Source organism: Panthera pardus, unplaced genomic scaffold (genome assembly GCF_024362965.1).
Source record: "Panthera pardus isolate Hobbes unplaced genomic scaffold, ASM2436296v1 HiC_scaffold_22, whole genome shotgun sequence".
Classification (NCBI taxonomy): Eukaryota; Metazoa; Chordata; class Mammalia; order Carnivora; family Felidae; genus Panthera; species Panthera pardus.
In genome coordinates this window covers 58262812-58288081 of record NW_026526788.1, presented here as the reverse complement: position 1 = coordinate 58288081, position 25270 = coordinate 58262812, and the positions used below count along the sequence as shown (strand labels likewise).

General features: G+C 43.4%; 2 protein-coding genes across 2 annotated transcripts in view; both read left to right on the top strand.

The window, feature by feature from the left end:
- PKD2L1 (polycystin 2 like 1, transient receptor potential cation channel) overlaps nucleotides 1-13249 on the top strand; it is a 32615-nt gene extending 19366 nt beyond the window's left edge. The window contains exons 3-15 of the mRNA XM_019459138.2: nucleotides 4040-4167; nucleotides 4633-4886; nucleotides 5856-6080; nucleotides 6244-6472; nucleotides 7123-7293; nucleotides 7476-7657; nucleotides 7968-8088; nucleotides 8922-9020; nucleotides 9230-9351; nucleotides 10620-10746; nucleotides 11540-11658; nucleotides 11910-12033; nucleotides 12351-13249. Of these exons, the coding sequence (XP_019314683.2) occupies nucleotides 4040-4167; nucleotides 4633-4886; nucleotides 5856-6080; nucleotides 6244-6472; nucleotides 7123-7293; nucleotides 7476-7657; nucleotides 7968-8088; nucleotides 8922-9020; nucleotides 9230-9351; nucleotides 10620-10746; nucleotides 11540-11658; nucleotides 11910-12033; nucleotides 12351-12410 (1961 nt within the window). The 3' untranslated portion in view covers nucleotides 12411-13249. The remainder of the gene's footprint in view (nucleotides 1-4039; nucleotides 4168-4632; nucleotides 4887-5855; nucleotides 6081-6243; nucleotides 6473-7122; nucleotides 7294-7475; nucleotides 7658-7967; nucleotides 8089-8921; nucleotides 9021-9229; nucleotides 9352-10619; nucleotides 10747-11539; nucleotides 11659-11909; nucleotides 12034-12350) is intronic.
- A 1409-nt stretch (nucleotides 13250-14658) lies between these two features.
- Nucleotides 14659-21535, top strand: BLOC1S2 (biogenesis of lysosomal organelles complex 1 subunit 2). Its single transcript, XM_019459139.2, has 5 exons — nucleotides 14659-14764; nucleotides 15091-15207; nucleotides 18284-18403; nucleotides 19107-19211; nucleotides 21037-21535. The coding sequence occupies exons 1-5, from the start codon at nucleotides 14704-14706 to the stop codon at nucleotides 21066-21068; spliced, it is 435 nt and encodes a 144-aa protein (XP_019314684.1). The 5' UTR covers nucleotides 14659-14703; the 3' UTR covers nucleotides 21069-21535.
- Nucleotides 21536-25270: the final 3735 nt, after the last annotated feature.

The window sequence follows — 25270 nt, the reverse complement described above, 5'->3', positions numbered from 1 at the left end:
GTGTGTGTGTTTGAGAGAGAGAGAGAGAGAGAGAGAGAGAGAAGGGGAGAGGCAGAGAGAGAGGGAGAGAGAATCCCAAGCAAACTCCATGCTGAGCGTGGGCAAGGTCATGACCTGAGCAGAAATCAAGAGTCAGATGCTCAACCACCCAGGTGCCCCCAAGAGGTTTTTTAACAACTTCTTGGTCTTTTTTGTTTGCATGTACTTCAATTAAAAAGTTACAAAGAATACTGTTTCTGAGTATCGGTGGGCATTTGACCAGGTAAAACCATTTTTCTCAAAATACATAGTCTTTACTATCTTGGATAATAAGCAGAAATGCTACATCTCCATATGGGGTTGACAACCAGTTCAGAGCAATGTTAATTCTGAGTAGTAATTCTGAGTAGGATTGGAGAATTGGAGAGAAAAAGATACAGCAAGAGCACCACCTAGTGGCCATCTAGAAGTTATATCAATTTAATCAGCCTATGGCATTAGGAAAAGTTCAGCTTACTGATCATTCTTACTCTGTGGTTGGGTTCTCAGCAGACAGAAGCTTCACTTCCAACCGATTTTCCAAGTCCTAAAAAGCTGAGTATGAGTCCTCCAGATACTAAGGGAAGATGATCACAGATTTGAATTAGAGAGGAGTCAAGTTGTTTCTTGGACTTAAAAAGAGCAGAATGAGGGAATGTGAAGCCATAATGCTTCCTTCTTTGCAGATTTCTCCCCTGGAAAGATGTGATGTTGCTTGTGCCTATTTTAGGATCACTCACCAGTCCCTCTTTCCTACAAGACTATGGATGAGCTCCAGGGGTGGTAGGAGCAAGTACGGCCCAAAATTTGAAAAAGAAAATTCTTAAAGAGAAGTGCCCATAAGAGACTGAAAAATCCTACTTTAATTTTTTGATGTAATTACAGACTTACAGAAAAGCTGCAAGAATAATACAAAGAATTCTTATATATACATTTCACCCATATTTCCCAAATGTGTACATTTTACCATGCTTGCATTTCCTTATTGTTCTCTCTCCCAATCTCTCTCTCTCTTTCTCTAGACACACACACACACACACACACACACACACACACACACTATTTGAGAATAAATTGCAGACATAATGCCCTGTTGCTCCTAAATACTTTAATATGTAATTCTAAAAACAAGGACATTCTCTTATGAAAGAAAATTATCATTGATTCAGTACTATCATCTAACGAACAGACTTTATTACAATCTCACCAATTGTTTCACTAATAGCCTTTATAGTACAAGAAAATAAATTATTGTCCAGGATTTAATCCTCGCTAAATGCACATGTTACATTTACTTTTTATGTTTCTTTATTCTTTTTTTCCCGAATATATGAAATTTATTGTCAAATTGGTTTCCATACAACACCCAGTGCTCATCCCAAAAGGTGCCCTCCTCAATACCCATCACCCACCCTCCCCTCCCTCCCACCCCCCCTCAACCCTCAGTTTGTTCTCAGTTTTCAAGAGTCTCTTATGCTTTGGCTCTCTCCCACTCTAACCTCTTTTTTTTTTTTTTTCCTTCCCCTCCCCCATGGGTTTCTGTTAAGTTTCTCAGGATCCACATAAGAGTGAAAACATATGATATCTGTCTTTCTCTGTATGGCTTATTTCACTTAGCATCACACTCTCCAGTTCCATCCACGTTGCTACGAAGGGCCATATTTCATTCTTTCTCATTGCCATGTAGTACTCCATTGTGTATACAAACCACAATTTCTTTATCCATTCATCAGTTGATGGACATTTAGGCTCTTTCCATAATTTGGCTATTGTTGAGAGTGCTGCTATAAACATTGGGGTACAAGTGCCCCTATGCATCAGTACTCCTGTATCCCTTGGGTAAATTCCTAGCAGTGCTATTGCTGGGTCATAGGGTAGGTCTATTTTCAATTTTCTGAGGAACCTCCACACTGTTTTCCAGAGTGGCTGCACCAGTTTGCATTCCCACCAACAGTGCAAGAGGGTTCCCGTTTCTCCACATCCTCTCCAGCATCTATAGTCTCCTGATTTGTTCATTTTGGCCACTCTGATTGGCGTGAGGTGATATCTGAATGTGGTTTTGATTTGTATTTCCCTGATGAGGAGCAACGTTGAGCATCTTTTCATGTGCCTGTTGGCCATCCGGATGTCTTCTTTAGAGAAGTGTCTATTCATGTTTTCTGCCCATTTCTTCACTGGGTTATTTGTTTCTCAGGTGTGGAGTTTGGTGAGCTCTTTATAGATTTTGGATACTAGCCCTTTGTCCGATATGTCATTTGCAAATATCTTTTCCCATTCCATTGGTTGCCTTTTAGTTTTGTTGGTTGTTTCCTTTGCTGTGCAGAAGATTTTTATCTTCATAAGGTCCCAGTAATTCATTTTTGCTTTTAATTCCCTTGCTTGTGGGGAAGTGTCGAGTAAGAGATTGCTATGGCTGAGGTCAGAGAGGTCTTTTCTTGCTTTCTCCTCTAGGGTTTTGATGGTTTCCTGTCTCACATTCAGGTCCTTTATCCATTTTGAGTTTATTTTTGTGAATGGTGTGAGAAAGTGGTCTAGTTTCAATCTTCTGCATGTTGCTGTCCAGTTCTTCCAGCACCATTTGTTAAAGAGACTGTCTTTTTTCCATTGGATGTTCTTTCCTGCTTTGTCAAAGATTAGTTGGCCATATGTTTGTGGGTCTAGTTCTGGGGTTTCTATTCTATTCCATTGGTCTATGTGTCTGTTTTTGTGCCATTCTTTTTTTTTTTTTTTTTTAATATGGAACGACTCTTTAGTTTTTCTTTATCCTGCATGACTTGGCTAAAAAATTAAGTAACAATAAAGTATAATACTAACAAATTAAAAACTATAAAAACAAGAATCCATAAGTTCATGCTGATATATATAAATGAATAAATAAACGAGGAAGAAAGGTAAGTTCTTCCTAGAGAGAATGCTAACTAACAAATGCAGAAGGAATGATGGAATGGGAAAATCAAATCTTGACAACTTTAGTAGTAATAATCAGGCAAAAGTCATTAAAGGATATTAAAACTAGTAGGTGAAAGATTGATGAGTAAAAGGATATTTACATAGTTTCAAAGTGTTTCCCCACAAAATACATATTAATTACAAAGAGAAAAATAATTTTACATTGAAGATAGCTGGAAGATACTGCCTTAACAAGGAATGAAAGTTAGCATCACCAGTAATGATACAATTAGACAATATATGCCTCCTGATAGGAAACTCTGAGAAGAACACCCATATCTTCTTTGGTATGCTTTGCCCAATGTATAACCTGAATTTTTAAACACAAGGAAACATCAGGCAAATCTAGACTGAGGGACAATCTATAAAATAAATAGCTTATACTCGTCAAATTTTATCTTTTAGCTAGAAAACTTGTAGCTTCCCTTGAGAACCCTACTTTAGACTGGGTGTATTTGGTTGGTGGTTGAGGGAGATTCAGTTTCAAGGCAAAAGCCTGGTCTTTTTCTGATGGGTATGCTCTGAGTCCTTCCCTCATGAGATAACTGTGCCCCCTCAGGATGCCCTGGGGCCAGAGGTGCCATGCCTACCTCCCACTCCCATGGCTGTGGAGTCACTGACTCCAAGGTCCAGGACACCAATCTCCATGTAAGGTGTTTGGCCAGGGCCTTGGACTACTCTAGAATTAAAAGGTACTTTTCCAAAGGCATAAATATAGGACAAAGGAAAGGAAGCACTGCCTGATGCAGAAGGTGGAAATATCTTGGCTCTGGGGAATAAGAACTAGGAAGTTAGCTGGTTTGGGAAGAAAAAAGTGGATTTTCAGAATGACAATCTAAAAAACTATTTCTGAGTGGAGTTCAGTCTTTCTAAGGTAAGTTGGGAGGAGAGGAAGAGACCTTATAGTCATAACTCTTCCCTAATAAATTCCCTGGTTTCCCCAATGCCACTATTGCCATGGGATCCCATCTAGATAGCATCTCTGTCCCCAGGGCAATGGGCTTTCCTATCTTCTCTGGGGAATGGATACGGGAACAGTGAGCAGGACACAGCTTCTTGGGTTGGTTTCTAGTGACCTATGGAATGACAAGCTCCAGTGCCTATTATTACACCAAAGTGATGTCTGAGCTCTTCTTACATACCCCGTCAGACACCGGAGTCTCCTTCCAGGCCATCAGCAGCATGGCGGACTTCTGGGATGTGAGTATGAGATACCCTCTACCTCTCCTTTCTCCTTCTCAATGGCCTGAAGCATGAAGCCACAGGCCAGGATTCAGGGATGTCAGACAGTGGACCAGGCCATATCCAGAGACCAGATTATTCTAGAATCAGGCCAAGTCAAAGGGTCAGGCAAGAATCAATGGGTCAGAGTAGAGTTTAGGTAGAGATAGATGAGAAATTGGGATGATGACCAGAGAGTCAAGCTATACTAGTTAGTTAAACTAGTATTGGGAGTTATAGGTAAGGCTGAACTTCAAAATGCATCTCAAACAAAAAGTAGGGCCACGTCAGGTCAAGAAGTGGTCAAAGTTCATGGGTCAGCTGAGGGATCCAACAGAAGTAGACTAGAGATAAGCCAGGGGGTCAAGGAGTGATGGCAAAGGTCATTCCAAGAGTAAAGGTCAAGATGAGGTTAGGTTAGGCCCAACCCAGCTCGTGGTCTAGTTTGCCCAGGGCCCACTACTGGACAGTTTGTATTGGACCAAATGGTACAACAACCAGAGCCTGGGCCATGGCTCCCACTCCTTCATCTACTATGAGAACCTGCTGCTGGGGGTTCCAAGGCTACGGCAGCTGAGGGTCCGCAATGACTCCTGCGTGGTGCATGAAGACTTCCGTGAGGACATTTTGAGCTGCTACGACGTCTACTCTCCAGACAAAGAAGAACAGCTCCCCTTTGGGCCTCTCAATGGCACAGCGTGAGTGAATCCCCCCACCAATGTTGCTAGGCTTGCTTCTCTGAGGCTGACACCATCCCAAGGGTTGGAACGATTTCCACTTCATCTTAAAGAGCCTTGGGGGGATCTGGGGGAGGGACAGGGGAAGCATCTCTCTGAGTCCCATCTGTGACTGTTAGGAGGTCTTGGTTTGGGTCACTCAGGAACAGAGAAGATACATTAGCAAACAAGACCATAGCCTCTGGACTTGTTTCCACACACAGGTCACGGTCACATTTGCACTACCCTGGGGACAGTCCTGGCAGAGAAAGCATTCTTTCTTGTCCAGGTGTTCTTATGGGTATGGAGAATAGCTGAAGCACTGGTACTGCCACACAAGTCATAATTGGAAGAGTCTGACCCTTAGAACTGTAGGGGAAGAAGCAAGGGGTTAAGGGTCAATGGAGAATTAGGAAAGAAAGGGGAAAAGGATGGACAGGATGTGAAGGGGAAGGAAGGAAGAGCACAGGGAGGAAAGTTTGTGGATGGAACAGAGAATCATGAGACAAAGCAGCCAGGTGCACAACCACAAGAGCAGAAAGGGTCTTTTCTGTATTATATGAGCCAGGTGTTTCCCTAGTGGGGACTCCTCAGTCTGAGATCAAAAGTGGGGCATGGGTTTGTCATCCATAGTTTTGGGTGACATCATGAGAAATCAGGACATTTATATTTGAGTTTTAGTTTGGCCACTAACTAGCTGGATTATCTTAGACATTTCTGAGTCTTAGGTTCCTCATCTTCAAAATGTGGATAATATTTACCCTCCATTCTCAAATAGTCGTTAGTATCAAACAAGATGATATGTGTGGAATATATATTATACATGATATGTATATATAATATATATGAAACTGTAATGCCCAGACAATCATCAAGTGTTGCCATTGCCTCAGGAGATCAGCTTTTGGACTGGCTCAGACCTCTCTGCTCAGATGGCTTCTTCTGTGACAGGTGGACATACCACTCGCAGGATGAGCTGGGGGGCTCCTCTCACTGGGGCCGGCTGACAAGCTACAGTGGAGGTGGCTACTATCTGGACCTTCCAGGGTCCCGACAGGCCAGTGCAGAGGCACTCCAGGACCTTCAGGAGGGCCTGTGGCTAGACAGGGGCACTCGGGTGGTCTTCATTGACTTCTCAGTCTACAATGCCAACATCAACCTTTTCTGTGTACTGAGGTGGGTCTCCTTTCCCTGTCTTACCTCCATCCATGGTTCCTGGTTCCCTTCTCTGCTTAAGACCTTTCCTTAAATGTGTACCCTGTGGTGGGCGTGGAGGAGAGGGGATTGGAGGAACTATCCTAGCCCAGGCCTCACCAGGTATCTCCCCTTCCTCCCACAGACTGGTGGTGGAGTTTCCAGCTACAGGAGGTGCCATCCCATCTTGGCAAATCCGCACAGTTAAGCTGATCCGCTATGTCAGTAACTGGGACTTCTTTATCATTGTCTGTGAAACCATCTTCTGCATCTTCATCTTCTACTATGTGGTAGAAGAGATACTGGAGCTCCACATCCACCAGTTTCGTTACCTTAGAAGCATCTGGAACATTCTGGACCTGGTGGTCATCTTGGTGAGGGACAGATATCTTATACTTGGGATATATTAGGAGGAGGAAGGGGATCTACCCTGATAGGGGCTCCAAGTTCTTCCTTTTGGAGTCTCGAGTCCTCCTTATGATTTCCAGTCAAATCACTGTGTGACAACTCCCAGAGCCAGAGGCTGATGTTCCCCCGGCTCAGCCCCTGGGAAAACCCTGTCTCCCACATGCCCTCCCACTCTGACCTGTGAGAGGTTCACTTGATATTCTTTTCCTCTTCTGTCTTTTGCCTTTATTATCTGTCCCTTTGAAACTCCTACCTTTTCTCTTCTCTTCTATTAAAATAGCCTGCCTCTTCATCTTCATCTTCTTCCTATTAACAGGACACAATTTCTTGACCAAGACTAGGAAGTGATGGGAGAAATAAAATTACTTGGCTCCAATTCTCCATGGTCCTTTAAAACCTACCTATTTACCATTGGTCCCAAAGCCTTGTTTCAGGATTTAAGATACTCCCCAATCATCCTATTCACTTCCATTTGAAGCTTAGATAGTCAACAGCTCAGAAGAGAAGGATTTTTTTCCCACCTGACTTACCTACCCCAGCTCTCCCCTAGGACCTTATCATTGAACTTCCCTTGAGAGCCTGACTTCTCTGACACCTCTGACCCCTGTGATGACAGCTCTCTATTGTGGCTGTGGGCTTCCACATATTCCGAACCCTTGAGGTGAACCGGCTGATGGGGAAGCTCCTGCAGCAGCCAAACACGTATGCTGACTTCGAGTTCCTCGCCTTCTGGCAGACACAGTACAACAACATGAATGCTGTGAACCTTTTCTTTGCCTGGATCAAGGTACCTTGGGACCCCTCATCCCCAACAACACCTCAAAGCACTCATTCTCCCTTGTTTAGCACTTGTGTCATTTTCCTTGTCTGGTTTGACAACTCCAGTGGCCTCCATAAGTCCCTGGAGTACACTATTCAAAGATTTTCTCTTTTCTTCCTTTACTGTTTGATTCCACATGGCCTTTGCAGATATTCAAGTACATCAGCTTCAACAAAACCATGACTCAGCTCTCCTCCACGCTGGCCCGCTGTGCCAAGGACATCCTGGGTTTTGCTGTCATGTTCTTCATTGTTTTCTTCGCCTATGCCCAACTCGGCTACCTGCTTTTTGGGACCCAAGTGGAAAACTTCAGCACTTTCATCAAGTGCATGTGTGTGTCCTGCCCTCTTCACTCCCTCCTGGACCCTCTCCCTCCTGCTCTGTGGGTGTGTGTATCCTTGGGGAAGCTAAGTGCATGTGTACAGGTGTGTCTGTGCTTAAAACATCTGTGTGAGAATCTCTGGTGGATGGGTTCAAGTATCTACGCACCTCACTATGTCTCTATCAGGTTGGGCCGGAGGTACAAGAGAGGTCTGTCTGCGTTCACTGAAGAATGGTAGTTAGGAAAGTGGTTTGGGGGTATGAATAGGTGACAGGGTTATGGTTAGGCCCTAGGTGAAGCACAGACCCTGGTCTCTCAGTTTCACTCAGTTCCGGATCATCCTTGGGGACTTTGACTACAACGCTATTGACAATGCCAACCGCATCCTGGGACCTGCCTACTTTGTCACCTATGTCTTCTTTGTCTTCTTCGTGCTCCTGGTGAGGGTCCCTCTGGAAGGTGGGAATTGGGAGCCTGAGGGGTGGAGACATAAAGGACCTACAGCATGAGGTTTTGATCCCCCCATATTCTGTGCTCAGTGTTAAAATGGGTATCTCAAATCAGGGATGGACAGTGAAGTGGGGGGGGGGGGGGCTTCTGGATCACCCGAGAATTGGCTAATGTGCTCAGCATGGCCAGCACAGTCAGGCAGTTTGCAGAGTATAAGAGAATCTTCAGGCTCTCTCAGTAAAACCAAACCCCTATTCTCTAAGAATGGAAAGGGAGAGAAAAGTGCCCCATGGAGAGAAGTAGTTGAACCTGAAATCTTCTACATCTATTCTCCCCTTCCTCTAGGAATTTCTGGCTATTTCTATTACCATTGCTTTATATTCTCTTTCTCTCTGCCAACTATGAAAGATCTGGGATTAATTTTTATTGACAAGGCCAGCAAGTTTCTTTATTTGATCATGGTTAGGGATAGATGGGTTGGACTGGGGTTAGATGGTAAAGACAACAAAACTGTACTCTCAGTGATTGGTAGGCCCTTATATGGAAGCAAACTCTGGCATATGATGGGCTATCTTTGCAGTCAGGTTACTACAGCAACTGAGTGAAGATAGCAGGTGGGTGAGGAAGCTTGATCCATCCCTAACAGGATTGTGCTAAATGGGGGTCTTTGGAACCATGAGATGCTGGGGTTATTGGCCTGCCGAGCTGAGATTGAAAGCATTGGCCCTTTTAGAACATATGTCTGGGACTTTAATAGGGTTAGTGGGCTCAATGCTGTTAGTGAGTCTGGGGGTGAGGACTTAAGTCCCCACTTTATCTCCAGAACATGTTCCTGGCCATCATCAATGATACATATTCAGAGGTCAAGGAAGAGTTAGCTGGACAGAAGGATGAGCTGCAACTTTCTGACCTCCTGAAACAGGTAACCACCCATTCCCTTTGAGTGATACGTCTGTGTCAGGGCCCAAGTCCAAGGCTCTGTGTCCTGGTCTGTTCCTGACTGGTGTAGGGCCCTGTGCCCTTGTGTGCCTTTGACCTATCCCTGGAAGCCTGGCATCCAGTGGGTAGGGGAGGGGGCAAGGAATGATGAGAAGGCTGTAGGAACCATACCTGTTTCCTTTCTCCTTCCAGGGCTACAACAAGACCCTACTGAGGCTGCGTTTGAGGAAGGAGCGAGTTTCAGATGTACAGAAGGTCCTGCAGGGTGGAGAGCAGGAGATCCAATTTGAGGATTTCACCAACACCTTGAGGGAGTGAGCAACCAGAGATCCAACCTTCTCTGACATTGGTCTATAAGTCCTTGACCCTCAACCATATACCTTTTGCCTAAAAACCTCTGATCTTGGCCTATGGGCCTCTGACTTTGACTTTCAGCTTTTGACTTTGACCTATAGGTCTCTGATTCTGACCTTCAGAATTGTGCCCTTGGTTTAAAGGTCTCCAACCACATTCTGTAACATTCTGGACCTTGTTGAACAATTATTAGGACTAATGTAATAATATAATTTCCTATTCATTGCATACATTTCTCACTCCCACATAACTCTGTAGTTGGTTCTTTGCTCCACCACAAACACTAGCCTATTCCTTTAGCCTCCTTGCCTCCTAGTTAAACATGTTAACAAACACTGAACAAATACATTGTGAGCACCAGCTGTGGGCCAGGCCCTGAGCAGGGCACACAATTAAATGAGACAAAGTCTTTGTCCTCCAGGAGCTCATACACATATTCAGCAAATAAACTGAATCACAGAACAACTTCAACAACAGAAGTGACAAGAAGAGAGGGAGCACACAAAAAAAGAAAGTATTCAATTCTATATTTGAGTTTAAGGGAAGACCTCCTGGAAGAGGTGGTGTATGAATAGGGTTTTGGAGGATGGATAGCTTACATGTAGACAAGCAGAGGAAGTCCACTCCAAGAAGAGATGAAAGCATATACAAAGGCACAGACGTTTTAAGTTGAGCAACATATACAGGAATAATAAGTTGCTAAGCTATCAAATAAAAGTGGGGCATAGCAAGAAATGAGGCCAGGGGAATGAGCCAGGACCACCCTGGGAAAGGCCTTGAATACCATCATTCAATCCAAAGAATAGGGTGCCCAGAAGGGATTTTAAGCAGGGGAGGGGTACAGTTAGACCTGCACTTTAGAAAGATAAATTACTCTAGTTGCATTATACAGGATGGATTTCAGGGGGTAGGGAGTGAAGAAGAAGCCAGCAGGGTGGGGGTGGAGGGACAGATTATTTAGAGGCAAAGAGATTTTGCAATAATTCCTATAGAACATCATGAGGGCCTGAATCTAGTCAGCAGGAGTCAGAGAAGGAAGAAATAGATTAAAGCAATTTCTTGGGAGTAAAATTGCTAGACCTTGGCGATCCTGGCTTTCCCATGTGGTCCCCTTCTTTCCCAGAGAGCAAGAGTTGTAGAGTCTGGAAAAAAGTAGGAAGTCCCTAATTGAGAGATCACGGCCACAAAAGGCCAGAAGTCATTTCATCCATCATACTGTTCTCCTCAGACTGGGGCACGCAGAGCATGAGATCACTGAGCTCACAGCCGCCTTCACCAGGTTTGACCAAGATGGGAATCACATCCTGGACAAGAAAGAACAGGAACAAATGCAACAGGACCTCGAGGAGAAGAGGGTGAGCCCAGCTGGTTGGTGGACAGGCAGCGAAAGAAAAATGTTCACTCTCCCCTCCCTGAGAACATACCGAGAACACAGATCCAAACTGAAAATCCTTTGATAGATGGGCAGGAAAGTACTCTCTAGAATAGTCAATTCTCAAACTGCTGCACATTAGCATACGCTGGTAAGGTGGGGGTGGGGAGTCAAATAATCCTCATACTCAGGCCACATACCCTAGACAGAATCTCTGGGAGAGTGACGGGCCCGGGCATCAGTGCTTTAAAAAGACTCCCTAGGTGATTCCAATGCACAGCCAAAGTTGAGAACCACTGCTATAAAACACAGTCTTAGAGGGAAAGGATCAATTGCCCAAGAATCTCTGACAATTCCTTCTGAGGACTTGCCGTCTCCCTGGGATTTTCAAACTCAGATCCTTAGCTCCCCCAGTTGTGCCTGCTTCGTCCCTATCCGCTGTAGACCAAAAATTCAGGGGCAGGAGAGAAAGTGGCAGGAATCCTGGTACTGTTCTTCCTTTCCCAGATTCAGTTGGATTCTAGGGAGGGTCTCATTAATCGAGGCTTCCAAGAGCTCATGTTTTGTTTCTTTGGGAGGTGATTCCCCAGAGGTTGGTCCAGCTATGTGTCCAAGCACCACCACACTTATCCTATTGTCTCTAGAGTTTGAGAGGGAAGGGGACTAGCATGAACTGGAGCCCAAGGGACTGGTCCGGAGGTCCTGTTAGAGCAGGTGATGAAATAGGAGCTGATGAATTCCCAGAGTCATCTTCTCCTCTCTGACTTCCTGATCAGGTGGCCCTCAACGCTGAGATTGAGAACCTGGGCCGGTCCATTGTGAGTAGCCCACCAGGCGAGTTGTGTCCAGAGCCTACCAGAGCAGGTGGCTGGGTTTCAGGAGAAGAATTCTACACGTATGTGCGGCAAGGGCCCCAGGGCAAAGTGTGTTTATAATGTTCTCCTTGACCTTCTTTCCACAACTTTCTAATTCTCTGCCCTAACCCAGGAAGAACTTTGGCCCCGCTTTAACTCTCCCTAGAAGGCTGTGCCTTACCTTCCTTACTCTCATCCAGACACAGACCATTCTGTACCCCCTGCCCCTACAGCCACTTAGGCCCCCAGGCACATACTTCTGCTCCCTCGGTCTCTCTCAAATCCTACACAGACTCACAAGCAGAGTTCTGCATCTGGAGACTGTCCTGGAAGGAGTCGTGTCCCAGGTAGATGCTGTGGGCTCAAAACTGAAGATGCTGGAAAGGAAGGGGCAGCTAGCTCTCTCCCCAGGCATGGTAAGTGGCCCTTCACCTGGGTCCCCTCAGCTCCCCCACACTTGAACTCTGCCATCTTTTCCACTCAGTGGGTGGAGGCAAAACATTTTGGAAAGAGCCTGTTTTCAGGCTCCCGGGGCAACATATTCATAGTAGTCACTATATCAGTGGAAGTAAGGAGTGGAGGGAAGGCCTGAAGTTGGTTGCTCTGGCCTAAGGGCTGCCTTAGCCTCCAGGAGATGGTCTGAGGTTGGAGAATCAGATCCAGATTTTGTAGGTAAAAGGAAGTGGGATGCAAATTCCTCCTTCATATGACCTGTCCCTTTTTCTTCCAACAGGGGGATCAAGGCACTTGGGAACACCTGCAGCCAGCCCCAGCTATGACTCCAGCCCCCTGAGGAGTCCAGGGTGGGCAGGAGAGTGGTGGGGCAGGGGTTCTAAAGCATCAGACAGCAGGCTCCTCTCTCACTGCTTCCGCAGAGACCTCCTCAGGACACGTCCTCTGTTCCTAGGGCAGCAGTTTCCACCACTTCTCCTGCCGAGTCCACCTTGTGTCTGGCCTTTTGAACCAGTGTTTCTGTGTAGAGCTTGCATCATGCCTAGGCTTGTGACTCAGTGTTTCTGTGTGCAGCCACGTAGCTCTGTGTAGCTCTGTGAAATAACACTTCCCACTGGGCCTCTCACTTCCTGTGCTCCTAGCTCTGCTGTGATGGAAAAAAAAAAAAAAAAAAAAGGCAATAATGAAAGGAAGGTGATGTTCCCTAAGTACCTGGCACCTGGATAGCCACAATTTGGGGCAAAAATAGAAGGGAGCAACATTATCTGAATGTCTTCGTATTTGCCAGTGAATCTTATCCTTTGTGCATCTAGAGATCTGAGGCTAGCACCCACAGGATTGTTGTCTTCTCCATAGTTTCCAGGAGAAAGAGAAGGGGAAGCCGTGGAAGAGAGGAGACTTTCTCAGGTATGGAGATTATAATGTTACAGAGGAGTTGGAGTGACCCCTCCTCTCAGGGCAAAGTCCATGAAGGCGCCTGCTCCCAACATTCCACTAAACACTGGGAACTGAGGGGGCTGTAAACCGGGACAAAGATGGAACCTAAGGAGAATCAGACAAAGAAATGACCTCCGGATTCAGAGATCTTTGGACTAAAATGTGGTGGGCTCTGATTCTATTCTTGTGAAGAACAATATGGGTTTCTCTGGTGGCTATCAATAAAAATCCTTAGGAAAATCAGGACTTTGCATTTGCTTCTGGGATTGTAGGGAGAAGAAGAGAGGCTGGAGCTGTGAGCCATTCTTGTACTTGGGCTGGGGCACTCATATCTGCTGGGCGGTGTAGAGTGGGGGCAGTGACAATGTGAAGGGGCTGGGCTGCCCGAGAAGTCCTGAAATAAGAACTTCTGGCTCATAGCAATAATCTGAAATGGTTGGCACTATGACTGTACTGTTAGAGAGAGTGGAGACAGTGACCTAGGGAAACCTGGTCCTCAGGATGAAGAGTGTAAGGTAGCCCTTACTCTGGCATGAGGGGTAGCTCTGTGTGTGTGTGTGTGTGTGTGTGTGTGTGTGTGTGTGAGAGAGAGAGAGAGAGAGAGAGAGAGAGAGAGAGAGAGAGATGAGAGGGTGCAGATGGAGGATAACCAGGGAAAGGACTAAAAACTTCACCAAGATTTTAGGTGTATACATTTGCATCCCAAGACCTGCTATATATCCCTTTTCCCTTGCCCTGTGATCTTTACCTCTTCCTCATTTTGCACCTTGCTCCCCAGTTGCTTTTTCTCATCCATTCCCTTCTCCCATCTGTTTCACCATCCCATCACATACACTCTATACACCTAGGAAACTTGTGAAACAGCTAAATGCGATCAAGATAACCAGAGTGTATCCTCAGCGTTAAAAGAGTTACAAAGCTGTCTTCCAGAAAGGCTGTATCAGCTGAGGATAAGTAGGTTCCAACCTGCTTCCTAAGGAAAAGGGGGCTGGGGCGCCTAGGTGACTCAGTCGGTTAAGTGTCAGACTCTTGGTTTCCACTCAGGTTGTGACCGCTGGGTTTGTGAGTTCGAGACCCACTTTGGGCTCTGCGATGACAGTGCAGAGCCTGCTTGGGATTCTCTCGCTCTTTGCCCTTCCCTCGCTCATTCTCTCTCTCCCTCCCTCTCGCTTTCTCTCAAAATAAATAAATAAACTTTTAAAAAGAAATGGGGGACAATGAGTTGTTTATCCAAGACATTGAAGGTCGAGTATTCCGAGTATTTCGGTTCTGGGATCAATGAGTGAAGATTTCCTAAAGGTTGAATGAGACTACCTTCAAAAGGATTCCCTGAGGCGTCTTGGGCAGAGCCTGGGTGGGGAGTCTTTGGGGAGAGGTAACTTGTCTCTGTGACTTTGGTCAGCAGGCCACCTGAGCTCAACCAACCCCAGACAGGCCGTTGGTCTTACTAGACTAGTGACAGGGATGAGCGCATTCTCAGTTCCAGGCATCGCGGCTCTTGGCAACAGGAACGACTCACAATAGCTTATCTTAGCTTCAATTTCAGCTTCATGCTTATATCACTCAGGCTGTGCAGCAAGACACAGCGGAGAGATGGAGAATCCCAGGGCTGCGAACCCGGGGGCGGGGGGGCAGGGCGGGACACGCCCGGCGCGCATGCGCAGACATCCACAACCGGAAGTAGCGCGGGGCCAGGCATGGCGGCGGCGACGGCTGCCGAGGATGTCCCGGCGACCCAAAGAGAGGAGCCTGTTCGAGGTACGCAGAGTGGTTGGGGATGAAGTGTCCAGCAGGAGGCCGGGGGCTCGCCTGGCAGGAGCAAGCAGGTCGGAGGGGAGCACCTGACCGGGCGACTGAGATAGTTTGGCGCGGGATCGGGTGTGAGCCAAGGGCCGGTGGCCAGGGAGCAGAGTTGGCGTGTCAGATGGGGCAAGGACAAAGTGAGGGACTTGAAATTATGGCACATGGAGAATGGAGCCGACTTGATCGAATGAGGACTAGTGAAGGGGTGTGGGGAGAAGATGCCATCTCTGGATTAGGTCCCGGTGTACGGTGGGACACTTACTCGTTCTCCTTTGATCCAGACGATGCCGCCGTGGAAACAGCTGAGGAAGCAAAGGAGCCGGCTGAAGCTGACATCACGGAGCTCTGCCGGGACATGTTCTCCAAAATGGCAACTTACCTGACTGGGGAACTGACGGGTAAGGCGGGGTGTGGACTGATTCGGGTACTGCTCTATACTACCCTATGGAGCTGCGGTTTGGCTCTGGGAGACCTGTGAGGTGCTTTAGCAGCATCAGTCTGTGGCTCCCTCCCCAACACTCTTCATGCCCTGGAATACGCCTGTTGGAAGTTTGGGATGGTCATGAATGGGAAAGAAAAAGGTCTGTTCCTTCCGTGTAGAAGTTCACTGGCTAATTTCAGAAATACATAAAAATGCTTAATACAACTCTGCAAGCCTCCATAAGTGTAGACTAACTATGAAAAGACATAAAACGAATTCATCAAGAAGTGCTTTCTTGGGGGAGGTGCATTTTGAGCAGGACTGTGAAGAGAAGGATTGACCAAAAAGGGGGAAACGATTAGCAAGTGAGGTGATATAAGCAGTTTGTTTCCTTAAAACAGATGTATTTATTGGGGCAAAGAGAAATTAAATTGGGGAATAGGGAGTGAACTGCAGATTTAGGGGCCTGCTAGGTTGGTCTGAGGATTTGGTGACCCACCCTTTGGGACGTGATTAATTTTGGGGCTCATTGTGTATTTCCAGGTCAACACATGACCTGTGTGTGAAGAAAGGTCCAAAAAGTGAAGTCTGGTCCTGTGTAGCCTCTCATAAGCATTTCTTATATTGTTTCACTTCCCCAAGCAATTGCTGTGAGCCAAATTTGGGAACCAGAATTAATGAGAAAAGGCTTGATGCAGAATGGGAGGGCTTATGAGGCTCTATCATTCTGATTAGTTACTTAATTATTTCTGAGCAAGAGAAACCAAGTAGCAAAATCTAGATTTTTGGCTTCTCTTTAAAAATTCCAAAGATTTTGGCAATACTAACTCCCCCATTGCGATGCTATGATCAACCATAGCTGAGCCGCTGTCTCCTCTGAATGGATTAGGGCTATGCAGTGTGTCCCCACCACTCTGTTTTGTCCCTTTTACTGACACCTGGTCAGTTGCCATTTATTACTGCTCTTATACTGTTGCTTTTTAGTAGTGGTAGAGAATCAATTTTCTGTACCAATATTTCTATCAAGTCAGTAAAGTAAATGATAGATAAGAAGAAGTCTGCATGTGCCAAAAAGTAGGAGAGAACATACTTCTTTATGGAAGTGAATAATCTTATGTGTTTAACATACAAACACCTGGCTTGCTTCACTCATTTATATGATCTTGCTGGCTTCTAGGTCTTACAGTGTGTGACCCTTGTTGTAGAGAGACTAATTTGCTAGCAACGAGGGTATGAATACGGAGGATAGAGCTCAGAGACATATGAGCAAGAGTCCAGATGAAAAGAAATGATGATGATCAGTGACAGGGTGATGGTAGAGGGAATGGAAAGGAGAACATGGGTACAAGAATATCATGGAAGTAGAATTTATAGGACTTGTTGTGTCTATGGAGCGATGGCAGCCTAAGACACGTTTGAGGTTTTAAACTGGTGGTGCCATCATCTAAAATAGGGAAGTGGGAAAGCAGAACCATGTTTAGTGTAAAAATATTTTTGGTTTTGGCTTGGCTGATTTTAGATTTTACCAGGACACTTAGGTGACTTGCACATGTGAGTCCCGAGCTCAGAGAGTGATCAGAGCAGGAGAAACAGATTTGGGAGTCCCCTGCACCGTGGTGTGAGTTGAGGCTCTGCAGGATGAAATTGGCAAGGATGTACTTAGGGGTAGCTAAGGGCCTCAACTACAGCCTCGGAGAATGCCTGTATAGGGCAAATAATTTGTTTCTAACAACAGTACTTAAGGTACCTAGGATTGATAACAAATGATTTTTACTTATAAAATTAATTTTAAGCAGATTGTAATTTCCCTGTGATTGTCATTCTTACTTGTACAAATGCTTTTTTGAGTTTGAAAGGAATCTAGCATCACCCTGAGATTGCCCATAGGAATATGCCGCCCATGTAAACATCAGTCTTGTGTCACAGCTGAGTAAAAATTGGGAAGTGATAGTCAAGGATGAATGAGAAAGCATCTGGCATAGAAACCTACAAAGAGCAGGTTGAAAGAGATTAGAAAATCAGGCTAATATGATGTAGCAGACAAGGGAAATGAGCATTTTGTGAAAAGAGGGAGATCACAGGGTCAGGTACTATGAAGAGATGATACTGATTGAGAAGACACTATGGATTTGGTGGTTAAGAAAGCACCAATGACATTGGAGCATGTAATTTCCCTGGATAGTGGGGGCAGAGGCCAGGCTGCAAGGGTTTACATGAGTGAATGGTGTGGAAGAGGAACCAGTGAATATAAGTTACTCTTTAAAAAGGATTAGCGGTAAAGCTCCTTTGCTTTATGAACAAATGATGTCGGTGCAGCAGAAGACAGAGTGCTTTTGGGCTGGAAGAAACCTGAATATATTTCTAGTTAGAGAGGAAGCTGCCAGAATAGAGGGAGAGTTTGGAAATGTCAGGGGAAGGATATGATGGAAGAGAGACCCTGAAGGGTTAGAAGCAAGAGCATAGGAGAAGTTGTCTTGACAAGAATAGGAGCCCTCATGCCTCTTGGGAAGATATTAGGGTACAGAGAAGTTTTGAAGTGAGGCAGAAAGGTTGAGGGAGCTTATGTAAGGGGAATTTTCCATTTTTCAGGTAAATTGAGTAGAAGCCATTTGCTTTAAGTAGGGATGGGGAAGGGAACTGAGGATATAAGAAGAAGACAAATGGTTTGGAAAAGTCAGTACATAAAATGCAATATAGAATCAAATAGTAATGATTTAGTTACTAAGAAGCCGTGAGGTCCTAATTGATTTTATATATATTTATGATGCAGTCCCCGAAATTACATGTTTTCATACCATAGAAATACGAAGACTATGTCACCTCTCTTTTCTTAGGACATGAATTTGTTATTTCCCTTTCTAACAAAGATTCTGAAGTCTCTGGATCTTAACTGGTTTATATAGTTTGCTGAATATAAATGTCATAAATCAATAGTGGCCTGCACCTTTGACATTCTCTGGGTCCTGCCTTGAACTACCATTTGGCCTATAATTCTACATTCCAGTGATCTATGACAAATCTTAAAGGCATCACATCTTCTGTTTATTTTAAAGCCACCAGCGAAGACTATAAGCTCCTGGAAAATATGAATAAACTAACCAGCCTGAAGTATCTTGAAATGAAAGATATTGCTATAAACATTAGTAGAAACTTAAAGGACTTAAACCAGAAGTGTAAGTAATAATATTTATAATTAAACACGTTTGTATTTAATATTCTTTTGTGCTTGGGGTTGCGGAGAAGTGGAGGGAACATGGCACCTGTCCTGAGGGAGCTCATTCTCTAAAAGTGAATTACAAAGTTAAGGTGGATTTCTTCCATTTTGAAGATTAGCATGTTTCAGTATGGTTATTTCTGCTTCGGAATCTTGATTTGGTCAGTTTATTCCTGAAAGGGAGAGGGGAGAAAAACAGTGGCCAGATTCTAGTGCATTTATTTTAACAATGCAATCCATAAAGGACCACTTTATAAGTGGAAAACCAGAACATCTGTAAATGGAAAATGCTAATTTAGAGACTGGTAGAATATATTTTTCCACTGACTTCTATGTATGTTCCCTATCTCTAGGACACTCTTCCTTGGTATGGGATTACCCAAGAAACTGAATCAGTTGCAGAAAGATTGCTTGTAGAGCAAGGAATTTAAAAAAGAGGGAAATTAGTGGGTGAGAGAGACTTGCTTTGTCCAGGTCACAGTTCTGCCTGATCAGCTAGCTACTGTCTGCTAGTGTTTGTCCTATGAGTGACCAGAAACATGTCACTCCACCTAGTGTGTCCTGGGCAGAGTTGGAGTGACACTAGCATTCTTACTTTGCCTGTCTTTTCTACACTCCTTGTGGAGGCTGTATGAACATGTGGCCTGTCTTTGTTTTCAAAGATGCTGGACTGCAGCCTTATCTGGATCAGATCAATGTAATTGAAGAACAGGTAGCAGCTCTCGAGCAGGCAGCCTACAAGTTGGATGCATATTCAAAAAAACTGGGTAACCATTTTTATTTCTGTTTTGATTTAATAAGAGTAATCCACCCAGCCCCCACCCGCACTCCATATGACCTTAGCTAATAGGTCATTTATGGTGTGCCCATAATGATCTATTTTAATTAATTTATACAATAACCTAGTGAGAGCAATTTTTTATTAGTAGTAGTAGTAATAACAATACTATTTTCTGAATACTTAATGATATATATCAGGTACTGTTCTTAGTACTGTACATGTATTATTCTTTTTATCTTCCCAATAATCTATGAGATAAGTGCATGATTTTTATCCCCATTCTTCGGAAGAAGAAACTGGTTGAAGGGGTTAAACAAATAACTTGCATAAGGATACCGAGCTAGCATGTGAAAGAGCTACATTCCAAGCCAGGTCTGTTTGGTTACAGAGCTCAAGCTCTTAAAATTATGGTTCAGCAGGCTGAAGCATCTTTGATAATGTAGATACATATGTCTTAAAAAATGGAAAAATCAGGGGCGCTTGGGTGGCTCTTTCGGTTAAGTGTCCGATTTCAGCTCAGGTCATGATATCGTGGTTTGTGAGTTTGAGCCCTGCGTCAGGCTCTGTGCTGACAGCTCAGAGCCTGGAGCCTGCTTCAGAATCTGTGTCTCCCCCTCTCTCTGCCTCTCCCATGCTCATGCTCTGTCTCTCTGTATCTCTCAATAATAAATAAACATTGTTTTAAAAAATTGAAAAGTCAATCAAGAGTTTACTTTTCCTTTAAGGAGGAAACTGGTACTTGTATTGTTGATGGCTTGCTATCTGGCTCTTACATCCATGATTAAAAACAATGAAGTTGTTTTTATCCTAGGTATAATTTATAGATTATTTTATTTTCATCATTGACAATTATTGACTACTTCAGGAGAGTGGTTCGTAACTGAGATTTGACATAAGTGGCGATTAACAGTTTCACTGTCCACAATTAAATTTACTAAATGGTGACTGCGAACCTGACTATAGAGAAGGCATTGTACCAAATGCTTTCAAGGTTTTAAAGAAAAAGGAAAATCTATCACAATAAGAGGCTTATCTGATGGTCTTTTAAATCTCTTTGTTGTTCAAAATTGCTTTCCTATAGTGAGGTGTAGGGATAAGAAAACAAAAGGAGTGGGGCGCTGGGTGGCTCAGTAGGTTAAGCGTTTGACTTCAGCTCAGGTCATGAGCTCACTGTTTGTGGGTTCAAGCCCTGCGTTGGCCTCTATGCTGACAGCTCAGAGCCTGGGGCCTGCTTTGGATTCTGTGTCTTCCTGTCTCTCTGTTCCTCCTCTGCTTGCACTGTCTGTCTCTCTCTCTCTCTCTCTCTCAAAAATAAGCAAAGATTAAAAAAAAAACGAAAAGAAAAGGAGAAACATACATTGTGTGTCCAGAGAGTCTGGCTCCCAGAGAGCGCCTGGAGAGGCACTTTCCTGTGCTTAGTAAGGCTCCCCATGGCTCAAGTGCCAGTAGATCTACTTAATCCTGGTGGAGCCATTGGAGCAGGTGCTGTTGACAGGGTTAGAACTTAGTGGACTTGTTCTTAATTCTGTGTGTGTGTGTGTGTGTTTGACTCCCTATCTTAAGTTGAGCACATGGTTGATCGATACCCAAATATCTGTCCTTAGCTAATACGATAGTTAACATTTATGGCGTGCCTCCAGTTTGGACCCGGTTTGGACAGATGATGAGATTGAAACCAACAGGTTTTTTTTTTTGTTTTTTTTTTTTATATAATAGATATTTTTTAATGTGCCTGGAAATGCTAAGTAAGAAAGATCTTTGTAAGAGCTGATTTTAAAAGATTTAACTTCCTCTCTCTCTCTCCCTGGTAGAAGCCAAGTACAAGAAGCTGGAGAAGCGATGAAAAACTCATTCCTGTGGAACAATGTCTTTTTTTTTAACGTGGAGGAATGTTTTATAAGACCTGAATGCTGAGGCTGATGAATTGTCAAAACTCCTCAAAAGGAAACTATGATGGGTCGTCCCAGAAACGTCCCAACATTGGAGTAAACTGGAGGACTGTGGCTACCCCTGAACTTCTTTGGAGGCAGTATCCCTCAGAAACCCACACTTAAAACTCCTTACCTTTTACTTGAATGTTTCATCATCCACTCAGGACAGAGAGTCTCTCAAAGTTCAGGATAAACCTGGGCTTGCCAGTAGAATCAAATGAGAGGACCTATTTTCTCTCACAGTGGTTGATTACTACATTATTTTCTTAATGGTTGGTTTTTGAGTTTCTGTGTCGATGGTTGTTTTTTTCTATTAATGATGCTAATGTATTGCTAATAAGATCTAAATTAAAAAAGGAAAACAAACTTGTTCTTTATAGATTGTCACCCTGTGAATGTCAGTAATTTACTTTTCCATAACATTGCAAACAACAGAAAATCTTTTTTTTTTTTTAATTTTTCTTAATGTTTATTCATTTTTGAGAGAGAGACAGAGTGCCATTGGGGGAGGGGCAGAGAGCGAGAGAGGGAGACTCAGAATCTGAAGCAGTCTCCAGGCCCTGAGCCGTCAGCACAGAGCCCGACGCATGAACAATGAGATCATGATCTGAGCCAAAGTCAGACACTCAATTGACTGAGCCACCCGGGTGCCCCATCAAATAGCAGAAAATCTTAAAATAATTTTAGGCTGAGTGTTGTAGACTGAGCAGAAGCTGTGAAGGGAGTATTTTGATATCCTGATGTATACGATGGGTCCTACCTGTCTCTTTTCTGTGTGAGTCAGATGTCTGGAGATAGATAACATCTTGCCATGTGCTCCCTTTGGAAATGTGGTGAAGACAAAGAGTGTGTATGTGTGCGTGCACATACACTGTGGTTTTTGAGTTTCTGTGTCGATGATTGTTTTTCTATTAATGATGCTAATGTATTGCTAATAAGATCCTAAATTAAAAAAGGAAAACAAACTTGTTTTGTTTCTAGTACCACAGAGGTACTGGATGGGGAGGTAGGGCTGCCACTCATAAAGGAAAGCATTTGTAAAATATCTTCCTACTTGTGCCTGCAGGGTCAGGGGGGCTCCTAGGGACCTGATCATCTCCCTGTTAGACTAAAGATATAAACGGATGGAGGATACTGACTGACCAGTCCAGTTTGGAAGATAGGCATCCTTATTCAGAGTTGGGTGCTAGCAGCTAGGAAGATGTCTGAGGTCCCCAATTCCATCTCCAAAAGAGTTCTTAACCCTCTTTCTGTCATTTCCCAGTATCTCTGTTCCAGACCGTCATTTATCATCCGCCCCTCTGCACTATTGCTGTGTCTCTTATAATGATCCCTCCAATCTTCTACACTGCTGCCAGAACAATTTTTCTAAAATGTGAAGTGACCACATTACCCCTCCTGCTTAGACTCCTTTAGTGACTTCTCATAGCCTCTTTGAAAAAGCCACTTTTTTTTTCTTTTACTTAGAAACCAAAATTGTAACGAAATATTTCAATTCGCTTGTGTGTTTCTGAGGATGAACTTGTTTAACGTGATTCTCTTTGGTCCTTTATTAAACTTTCTATAACTTTTTCATGTAAGATTTGAAACATTTGGCCAGATATATATCATGACACAGAAACTAGTATTTTGGAATTGATATATATAGTGGACAAGCTACCCAGTTACATTTAGGATACAGGGTGCTCCCAAGATAAAGCTGAAAATGCTAATTTTTTTCTCTGTGTGTGTGTTTCGTTGGGGGCGTGGGGTGTAAGTTCGTTATTTTTTTTCCCAACTTTATTGAGCTATAATTGACATACAACATTCTGTAAGTTTATGATGTGCAATGTGATAATTTGGTATTTGTACATATTGTGAAATGATTACCATTTAGGTTAGCTAACAGCCTTCACTCCACATAGTTACCTTTTCTGTATGTGTGGTAAGGATGTTTAAGATCTCCTCTCCTAGTAACTTTCAAAAACAGTTGACCCATGAACAGCATGTGTTTGAACTGTATGGATCCACTTACATGCGGCTTTTGTTAGATATAGTACTGTATGTGTACTTTTTCATGATTTTCTTCACATTTTTTATTCACTAGCTCACTTTACTATAAAAATATAGTATATAATACATATCATATGCAAAATATATGTTAGTCTACTATTTGTGTTATTGGTAAGGTTTCCAGTCAACAGCGCAGGGAGCCAAGAGTTATATACAGTTTATTGAGCATTCAAGGGGTCAGTACCCCTAACCCCTGTGTTGTTCAAGGGTCAACTGTATACAATATTGTTAACTACAGTCACCATGCTATATATTAGATCCCTAGAACTTACTCATGACTGGAAGTTATAACACTTTGACCAACATCTTCCCATTTTCTCTACTGCCCCAACTCCTGGCAACCACCAATCTACTGTTTCTATGGGTTTGGCTTTTTTTAGATTTCACATATGAGATTGTACAGTATTTGTCTTTCTCTGACTTACTTCACTTAGCATAACGCCCTTAAGCGTCATCCATGTTATCGCAAATGGCAGGATTTCCTTCTTTTTTTCATTGTAAATATATACACTACAGTTTCATTATTCATTCATCCATCACTGGACACTTAGGTTGTTTTCATGTATTGGCTATCATGAATAATGCTGTAGTGAATGTAGGGGTGCAGATACCTCATTGAGATAGTGATTTCATTTCCTTTGGATATATACATAGAAGTGGGATTGCTGGATCATATGGTAGTTCTAATTTCAAGAAGAAGCTTCATGCTGTTTTCCATAGTGGCTGTACCAATTTGCATTCTCACTGGCAGCGCACAAGGTTTTCCTTTTCTCCACATCCTCACCAACACTTATCTCTTACCTTTGTAATAATAGCCATTCTAACAGGTGTGAGGTGATACCTCATTGTGTTTTTGATTTGCATTTCCCTGATGACTAGTCAAGTTGAGGACCTTTTCATGTACCTATTGGCCATTGTTATGTCTTTGGGAAAACGTCTATTCAGGTCCTTTGCCCATTTTTATTTTTGTTACTATGATTTTGTTAACTAGGCTTCATGCCCAGCGTGGAACCCAACACAGGGCCTGAACTCATGACCATGAGATCAAGACCTGAGCTGAGATCAAGAGTTGGACGCCTAACCAACTAAGCTACCCAGGCACCCTCCCCCCCTTTGCCCATTTTGAAAATAAGATTATTTGCTTTTTTGTTATTGAGTTGTTTGAGTTCCTTATATATTTTGTATATTACCCCTTATCAGATAGGTGGTTTGCAAATATTGTCTACCATTCTATAGATTGCGCTTTCATTTTGTTGATTATTCCTTTTGCTGTGCAGAAATTTTTTAGTTTGATGTGGTCCCAGTTAGTAATGTTTGTTTTTGTTGCTTGTGCTTTGGTGTCATATCCAAAAAATCATTGCCAAGACGAATGTCTAAGTGCTTTCTATTTCTTTTAGGAGTGTTACAGTTTCAGTTTCTTACAGTTAAGTCTTTAATCCATTTCAAATTAACGCTTATGAGTGGTGTAAGATAGGGGGTCCAGTTTCATTCTTTTACATGTGAACATCCAGTTTTCCCAATACAATTTATGGAAGAGACTATCCTATTGAATATTCTTGGCTCCTTTGTCAAATATTAGTTGACTCTATATGCATGGGTTTATTTCTGGGCTTTTGTTTCTGCTCTACCGGCCTTTCCCCCCCCCCCCCCCCCCCACTACTATACTGTTTTGATTGATACTGCTTTGTAACATAGTTTAAAATCAGAAAGAGTGATACCTCAAGATTTACTCTACTTTCTCAAGATTGTTTTGGCTATTCACAGTCTTTTGTGGTTCCATACAAATTTTAGGATTGTTTTCCATTTCTGTGAAAAATGCTGGATTTTGGTGGAGATTGCATTGAATATGTAGATGGCTTTGGGCAGTATGGACACTTTAACAATATTAATTCTTCTAATCTATAAGCACAAAATATCTTTCTACTTGTATCTTCTTCAGTTTCTTTCATCAGTATCTTACGGTTTTCAGTATACAGATCTGTAACCTTTATGGTTGAATTTATTCCTAAGTATCTTATTGTTTTTGATGCTATTATAAACAGGATTATTTCATTTTCAGATA